We start from the raw sequence: 9,158 nt of genomic DNA, 5'->3' as shown, positions 1-9,158 counted from the left end.
CCAAAACCACAGAGAAACCCTGTCTCGAACCCCCCCCCCCCCAAAAAAAAAATCTTAGCAGTCAGGGGGCAGAAACAGGTGAACCTCTGGGAATTTCAGGTCAGCCTGGTCTACAGAGCAAGTTCCACGACAGGTTCCAAAGCTACAGAGAGAAACCCTGCCTCGAAAAACCAAAAGGTTCTACCTATGATCAGGAGCAGTGGAATTTCAAGAGTGACAGCCACTCTCACCACCTCCCACAGTTAGGCATATTTTGAAATAACAGTCAGAGGAAATCCTTTCTCTTAAGTGAAAAACCTAGTTTACTTTACAATGACTTTATACAATTCCTTCCACACAATTCCCTTAATGTTTTAATACTTTTACATTTTGCCTCTACTAGAAATTGGGAAAATCCTTGTAAGATATCTGTCAATGACAGAGTTATACTGTCAAATGTCCTATGAACCGACAGACTCACAAGGATGGGCTGAGGAGACAAATTGTACCTATTTTTAAAAATAGATTTATTTACCTTTCTCTCAAAGAGCTTTCAGTTTTTTCATTTATATGATACTCAAGTTTTCTCTTGATAAAAGGTTTGATCAAGAATAAATTTTATTGAAATAAAAGGACGAATTAGGAGTGTCTGTAACTCCTCACTGACACCATTATAACTTTTGCATAATATATACCAAAGGCAGGATGGATAGCATCTCCTATTCTGATTATACCTATAACCAAGAAACATAACAGAATATGATGCTTTAACACTTCACATATATTCTAACTCAATACTCATGATGACCCATGAATATCCCTACCGAATAAATTAAGCCTCAACAAGATTGAGGAAGTTGCCTAAAGTTACACAGTTAGTGGCAAATCCAGAATCCAGACCTAGGTCTATCTGTCCCAAAGGACCATTCCCATAATTAAGCAGTTTCTGATGGATGGAATCAGATAAGTGAAGCCCTCCTCAGAAGAGTCAGATAATGTTAAAAATAATTTCAGTCCCTAAAAGTACTAAGTCACACTTCATAAGCAAGTACACAAATTTGTCAAATATGTGTCCAGGTAAGTGTACAATCTCTTGTTTTAGCTCTGTAAGAGTTAATGTGAAAGATAGATAAAAGGGAATGTTTTCTTACCAGTGCTGCCATCTCCACTCTCCATAGATGATTTATTGGTTTCTGACGGATTGTTCATTCTTGAATCTACAATAAACCAAAGGCAGAAACGTTGTTTAAAAAACTAGCGGTGAAGATGAAGCTAAGGAGCCAAAGTTACAGCCAATGCAAGGGTTAACTAATATGGCAGCTTCATTTCAAGAAGCCCATGCATAGAATATGGCAGGCTGCAACACTACAAAGTGAGTAAAAGACTACCTCAGAGATTCAGGAGCTCCTGAATCATAAAGAAACTCATAAATAAATTATCTAACAAATTTTAAGATTCTTTAAAGAAAGGAATCTAAGTTGAAAAAGATATTACTGACATGCTAAAATATTTTTACCAGACAATAATGTATGTTAAAATAAACTGGGAAGCAGGAAACACCTCAAAAAATAAGAACTATTATTCCCAGATTATTTTCTTCTAAAAGCAAAGGTATTAATTCATTATAACTAAAACAAATTCACACTTAATAATAATCTAACAGATGAAAAGATCTGTTTGAAACATCCATCTGACTTCCTTTACCAAACTAGAGTCAACACAGGGGTATACCAAACACATGTCTCATTAAATACAAGCTAACACATTGTAACAGGAATCTCTACAGTTCTAAAAGAATCACATCCAGTTACACACTAAACTGCTGGTTTAGGGCTGTTACTTTTGAGTGTATTAAATTCTAGTTTCCATACTGAAACGTTGTCAACCACTATTAGCAATCCTGGAAAATATACAGGAAAGGAGACAAGAACACCTACGCCCTGCTTCTTTTCCCAAAGGATAAACAGAACAGACAAAATAGTCATTTTGTTCTATATTTACCACAGATTTAGAGTATTTGTCATGAAATAAGCTTATTATCAAGTAAGTTCTACACCTTTTCTCCCTCATTAAGACCCAGTAACCAAGTTATTATTAGAGAACAAATCAAACTGTATTATACTGACTTTTTAAAAACATCTGTAGGACATGTTTAATTAGGAAGTTAAAACAATCATTCTAAATCCCAACCATGCTGTCAACAGCTGCATTACCTACATGTATAAGAAATGAGGAAAAATATCAGGAACCTTTCTTTCATGTTTCATAACCTAGAAAATGGGTGGTAAGTTTTTTAGACACTGGGTAATAACTTTTCTAATACAATAATTTTTTATAACCAATACATGGCTTATGGTTGAGGCAGTTCTATGGTATCCCTGGCTTGGCTTGTTCAAAGGGTTAAAATTTGTATGTTTGTGGTCATAAATGAGGCCGTTCTACAACTTCCTCCCCTACTGCCCAGAAAAATTTAAATACCACCCGAAAGCACACTTATTTGAAAGGACCAGGTGTACAACTTAGTAAAAATTAGCTTTCTGTTTGACTTAACCAAAATCTTACAAAAGTCAACAAATATCACGAACCTCAAATATACCATTATATACATGTTCAATGTTTCCTTTATATTTTAAAACAAAGCAGAAAAAAATGAACCTGTAAATATGTATAAAAAGATGTAATAATTTTCTCATGTCCAGATACCACAGTAACCAAGAAGCCTAATTCTTAACAAAATCATGATGAGCCTGGCCTTACATATTTCATAGCCTAATTTCCACACCTATATATAAATTTGAAATTTATGTCACAGGTATGTTACAACTTTTCTTAGGACCTTTTATTTACTGTCAAGACCTTCAATAGCATTTAACAAAATTACTTCAAACACAAAACAATAAATAAAATCCTAATTAGCTATACAATGATGAGAAGGCTGTTTCAATGATACTAAGTGTCAACTCTAAGTAGCAGATACAGTTTCTGGCATTTAAAAATAAATGGTAAAAATAGTTCAAAAAAAGTTTTTCTTTCACTTCTCGAATTTCAAATTTGGTAAATATAAAAGAGAACATACAAGTAAATTACTCATTGATATTTACAGGTTTTTTTTTTTTTAAACAGAAAAAGCCCAAGCCTATGTTACTTAGCTGATCATACAATGAGTCTAACTTTATGCCTAAAAATTAGTACTGGATTAACTTCCTAAGTAATATCAATGTCTTGTGTTGTATGTCATGTGCATTTTCACTACTATCTCTGATGGACAAGTAGTATTATTAACTTGAGTTTAGTCATTCTTTCTGCATAAGAATTCAGACATTTCTGGAAAATATCAATTTATTTTATCATTAACAACTGTTTTAATTACAAGAATGGAAAATGACACAGTAAATAAAATCATTTGCAAATGTTTAAACTTAAGAGATACAATTCTTGGAGTTTATGTCAGATGACTTTCCTAAATAGGTGCAATCATTCTTCATGTAAACATTAAAAAACTCCTCACAAAATACAGCCACCAAGAGGCATCATGTACAAAGTACTTCAATCCACCTTATCTACAAAAATGTTACATTTATTCAAGCAGAACATCTCCCTTTCCAAAAGGCTTCCTGTTCTGTAGAGAACACACTATAACAGGCTTTCCACAATATTTAAAATGGCAGATTCCTAAAAATCAGCTGGTTTGAAGAAATCAAAATGATTAATCAAAGGCAAAATTTGAAAATGGCCTATAGCTTCTAAAATCTGGAAACCGATCAACAGTGCAGTAACCACTATAATTTCCTTCTGCATTATGACACTACTTTAATTTTTCATTTAGTATTTTTGGTTTTGTATGAGGCAGTCTGATTAGATATGCAAAACATTTTATTAGTACGTATATATTATTTGGATATAGTATATATTTTGTTTCTGATTTAAAATGTGTTTTCAACTACATATACTACTTTCTATAAAAATTTCCAAAAAGCAAAAATGTCCTCCATGCAAGTCAAATTCAAATACATTATTTGCTGAAAATACCTACTGAAGCAGAAGACCTAGTCCAAGGGAGGGACCTACAGCAAACTCAAGCATGCTCTTGCCTTGCAAATACTTTCCACCTTCTCTGCTCAAGCTCTCCCCTCCCGGATGATGGTTGCATATGTGATTGAGCATTTATGCATAGTCAATCCCACGCATGCTATTTCCATATTAAAGCTGTAAAAAAAAGAACTGTGCTGGTACCCACCTAGAACACAGTCACTGCAGTCCAGCATTGCTGTGAAATCTTCAGGAGGTGCAGACAGTCCAAAGCAAGAAAGAACAGGTATCGTTTGGGGTGGGAAGAAGGTACTACTATTTCTAACAAATCTGTACTATGTTCTTTATGAGAACAAGGGTGGGAGGAGTGGAAAGTGAATTAACAAGAGAAGCAAAATACAACTTCAGTTACACCATAGCAATCTTCAACTGAATAAGGAAACTTCAGTTGCTCAGAGGAGTTTTAGTCTCTTCTACCAGCTAGGGCTGACATTGTCAAGGCAACTGAAGCATGAAAAGTTCCCCTTTTTGTAATAAAATAGAAACAAAGATTGCAGCTGGCAGTTTCCATAATGAAGCTTAATCAGTATGCGTGTGATTAGGGCCTTATGCAAATCTCTCCTCGTTAGCACAGCAGCTAGCACTTTGAAGTCCAGGAACAATTCATTTACAGAATACAGTGAAAGCACTCCGTGCATAATTTAAATGAATACATAAATATTTATCAGCTTATTTGCATATTAATTGGCAGTGCATGAAGAGAAAAATTATCTCCAGAGTGCCAGCATAATAATTAGGAGGATAAAATGAGATTTCTTCCAATGGTCGGACATCTTGGACCTAACTTAAGATAGTACCAGGGGAGACGGGTGGGATAGGAGACAGAGTTCTGTTAAAATGCCACTGAAATGACATGAACAAATTAGAAACAACTCTACAGACTTAAGCACCTTTAATCTTATTCCTGCTGGCAACAATGACTTCAGTAATAAGAGGATTTGCAAAAGGCTTTCTACACAATCCAAATAATCCCAAGGAAACAATTAGCAAGGTAGAAGCAGAACACAGGGTTGTCATGATGGTGCTAGTCTACTGATAGGGAATTTTTTCAGTTATTAACACATACTGTCAGGAAAAACTTCTACTTAAAACACAAAAACAGCATAAATGCAAAAGCAGGGGAGAGTATACATAAACATCTCTGAAAGGAAATATTCATTATATATGAATCTTTTTATTCTACCAAGTTAACAGAGCATGTTGACATGAAACATGCTCCTATCAAAATCAAACTCAAGGGGAAAACAGTTTTTACTTAGAATAGACATCATTCCCAAATAGGTCATGCAATTGTAGAATCAATATTTTTTAACAATACCATTTAAAGGATATCTCTGTGTGTGACTTTCTGTACTAAACAGGTTTATTAAAGTTTGAAATTAAGTCACAGCCTTTCAGATATCAATCATTATAAAGAATCTAGGAGATTCATAAAAACACTGAATTCTTAAATTCTTAGGAATAAATAAACCAAGGTACAGAAAACTAAAAAAAAAAAAACAAAAAACATTTTACTCAATGGCACATTAATAATTTGGAGCTAGGATTTCAAACCAAATTTTGTTGAAATCAAGATCCAAGTTCTTCTTAAGACCTACGCATTAAGGATGAATTACACATCCAGGGAACTGAAGAATAGGAGGAGAGAGAAAGGAAGGAAGGGAGAGGGGAAAAGAGACTAAAACAGAAGACTAACACAATTTGTTTCAGTACTGAGGAAAGAGACCAGTAATTGGTAGAAAAGACACTTCGTTTAAAATTAAAACTGTATACAAATAATACACTAGATAACAATTGAGTTCTTTAAGGGTACTCTCTCATTAGTAGCCTGTTTCGTGGTCACTTATCTTCAAGACTGGTAGATGTCTGATTTTTAAAATATGTTATGAAAAAGATGTCTAATAAATATACATAAAATGTGTTATAAACAGGGTATTACTGTCAGTATCTGTCCAATGTTGTATTACACAGCTTCACTACAGCCTTGGTTCTGAACATACAATATATTATGTGCTGCACATGCTAACACACTACCCAGTGTCAACCAATGCAGATGGAGACAACTCTGTTCAGATTCAAAATTAATGTATTATAAAGTATAGTATGATAACTGTACTTACAAAGTTTTCTGCTCTAATAGAAACCTATAGGACTTAGTATTTTCCTACCATTAAAAGTACATAAATATCAAGTTACAGCATCTTTGGGGCTGGAGAGATGGCACAGCAGTTAATGGTGCAAGCTGCTCTAGCAAAGGAGCCAGGTTTAGGTTTTAGAACCTACACCAGGTGGCACATAATTATCTGTAATTCCAGTTACAGAGGATCAAATACCCTCTTCTGGACTTCTTAGGCACCTGCACACACATGGTATATATAAATTTATGCAAACACACACACATAAAAAAATCTTTAAGAACACTGTATCTATGGATGTATTAAGAATATTTGATTTTAAGAATGTCTATGGATGGATAATCTGAGTTTCATGAAAAATTATTAAATAAACTTTGGCTTGGTATTAGGACATTATTTCCAACAATATCTGAAATGGACCTTAACCTATTTCTGCCATTTTACACAATGTACTTATGTCAAGTGGTATTTTCAACACTGTCGATTTTTAAAATAAAAATATTGGTCAACTCTGAAAAATGTTGAAAAAGTACTATATTTTTCAGTATCAAATATTCAGCCAAGAATTCTACATAAAATAAGTAGGTACATCTTATTAGCATGCAAATTTATATTAACCTTTAATTGACATGGCAAAATATGCATATACCCAGGAAATATTTAAAACTATTATGATTTATTATTTATTGGAAGTTAATTTTGATTTGTATACCTATTTTATTAATTTATATACCCATGGTTGCCTGAAAATTTAGGCATAAGGGATCAATAGCAGAAAGTCTTAGAAATTCTAACCTGGAGCAAAAACTGGAATAAGAGACCACACATGCCAGAAGGAGATACAGTCATCTGCTAAACAACAATCTTTATAAGTACCAAATTTACAGAATAATAATTCATACCGCTTTGCATTAGAATAAGCATGAGTAAAGTATAGGATGCAAATTCCAAATGGATATTTAAGATACAATGTGCTGGATTGGACACGTTCTGCTTGGTGAGAAAAGATGAGAAGCAATGATGACATGGGCCTAAGCCTACTTCCATCATCTTACAGGATGTACTTAAGTGAAGTACTTATTTGACTAAAATACACTTGATAATGATAAAATGTTTCATTCCCTCCTCTTGTGTATTTACAAAACTTTTGTTTTCCCTTACAGAATGCCTCTGCAATTTGCTTTCCCAAAATAAATACCCTACACAAGAATGTCTGTAAGATATCTGTTCTTTGATAATTTGGTCTTCTCTATTCAAGCAGGCAAGAAAGACCTGGAACAATAGACAAGCAATAACTGTCTACTGTACTGAGGCAGTGTGAGTAGCAACTGCCTTAGACCAAGACAGTCCCCAGATGCCTCTGTAGAGAATGAAGGTTTGACCCTATTCCTTCCACAAATCTCACCTAGGCAGGTGACTGTGCTTCAGTGGAAAGGGCAATAAAAAGCAGCCCTTTTGGTGGTTATTGAAATACACACTCTGACACCTCTAGAAGAGGTTTAAACACTGAAAGAATGCACAGGTTCTATAAATAGACAGGGGCAAAGAATGAGAAACCAACATCCTCCCGTAATACTCCCTAACCATGGACCATTTATATCCAAAAGAAAAGGTCAGATAACTTCTACCACAGAATCAAATGTACACATTATTTGGTCCTTTGATATATCAACTAGAACTTCTAAGTTTATTTCAAATTAAACCAAAACAAACAAACAAACAAAACACACCTTAGGAAAAAAATCTGTAAGATGAGCAGGAATTCAATAAAACTCCTTTCAATACCTTGATTAGAACTTGATTAGTGGCCTATAGATAACTTCAGAGAAGAGGTCAATAAATATCTCAATAATTAACAACTGGAGATATGAGATGGAGGAACAGGGTTTATGGAAAGGACAGGGAATAATATTATAAGGTAGCATAACATAGAGCTAAAAATGGCAACATTCAAATTATACATTTCAAAATTATGTATGTGGTGGTTTGAAAGATAATGGGTTTATATGTTTGAATGCTTGATACCCAGTCGGTAGTAGAATTGTCTGGAAAGGATTAAGAGGAGGTGTGGTACTGTTGGAATTCAAATGTAAAAAGTACCCTGTAAGATTATGTTTGAACACTTTGTCTCCAGATGGTGGCACTATTTGGAAAGGCTATGAAACATTTGGAGGGTGGAGTTTTGTTAGACATGTGTCACAGGGTGATGTGTGGGGGAGGCTTTGAGAGTTTATAGTTAAGCCCTACATCTTGTCCTTTACTCTGCTTCCTGACTGTTGGGCAGCCTCAAGCTCCCACCATCATGCCTGCTTTGCCATGGATGAACTGTCTCCCCAATTCCATCCCTAGAACTGTAAGTCAATTAAGTTGCTTTAGTCAGGGTACTGTAATCACAGAAATGGAAAAGAAACTAATATAATGCCTAATATGTGTACCCTTTTATTCCAAAAAGGAGAGAAATTTTTTCATGATCCAAAACAAAAAAAGATTATGTCTAACATGACTTAAAGTAACTTTATACTTGTGAGCAAACCTTTAGGCTAGCCTTTTCATCAGAAAAGAAATTAAAAGCAATATAACCTTTGTCTGTGTGAGTGAATTAAGGTTATGTTGTGTTCTTACTGTCTAAATCATTGATGCCCAACTGATCATTTTCTAGGGAAACCATCAATAACCAGTGCGCAATAACGAGAGCAGATCGCCCCACTACAATTAAATCAAAGAGGAAGGCCTTTTGTTGGCGAGGTCACCAGCAAACGGGAAGCCTGGTCCTGATCCTGAAGACCCTTGGAGGGGTGAGAGGGTTCTAGGCCTGCGGCAGGAACCAGGAAACAGCGAGGGCAGTTGGTAAGCGGAACCCTTGGCCAGCAGGGAAACCTGATCCGGTTTTAAAAGACCCATTAGATAGGATCAATAGGAAGAGATGGGCAGGCGCCAAGGCAACAATTCACCCAA

The 9,158-nt window shown here is 34.9% G+C and overlaps 1 protein-coding gene across 6 annotated transcripts in view; it reads right to left on the bottom strand.

The window, feature by feature from the left end:
* The window catches only part of Pou2f1 (POU class 2 homeobox 1), a 144,007-nt gene that overhangs the window by 69,508 nt on the left and 65,341 nt on the right, over positions 1-9,158 (bottom strand). For 4 of the 6 annotated variants that reach the window (XR_003376642.1, XM_026777535.1, XM_026777532.1 and 1 more), the window contains one exon: positions 1,131-1,196. Coding sequence is in view for 5 of the 6 variants with exons in the window: in XM_026777532.1 (XP_026633333.1) it covers positions 1,131-1,196 (66 nt within the window). In the remaining variant the exon portion in view is untranslated. Of the gene's footprint in view, positions 1-1,130; positions 1,197-4,216; positions 4,422-9,158 lie in introns of those variants that run through there. The other 2 variants (XM_026777533.1, XM_026777534.1) reach the window with 2 other exon arrangements.

This window comes from Microtus ochrogaster, unplaced genomic scaffold, assembly GCF_000317375.1.
Source record: "Microtus ochrogaster isolate Prairie Vole_2 unplaced genomic scaffold, MicOch1.0 UNK70, whole genome shotgun sequence".
Lineage (NCBI taxonomy): Eukaryota > Metazoa > Chordata > Mammalia > Rodentia > Cricetidae > Microtus > Microtus ochrogaster.
The sequence above is the reverse complement of the archived record's forward strand: the minus strand, read 5'-3'. Positions and strand labels throughout refer to the sequence as shown.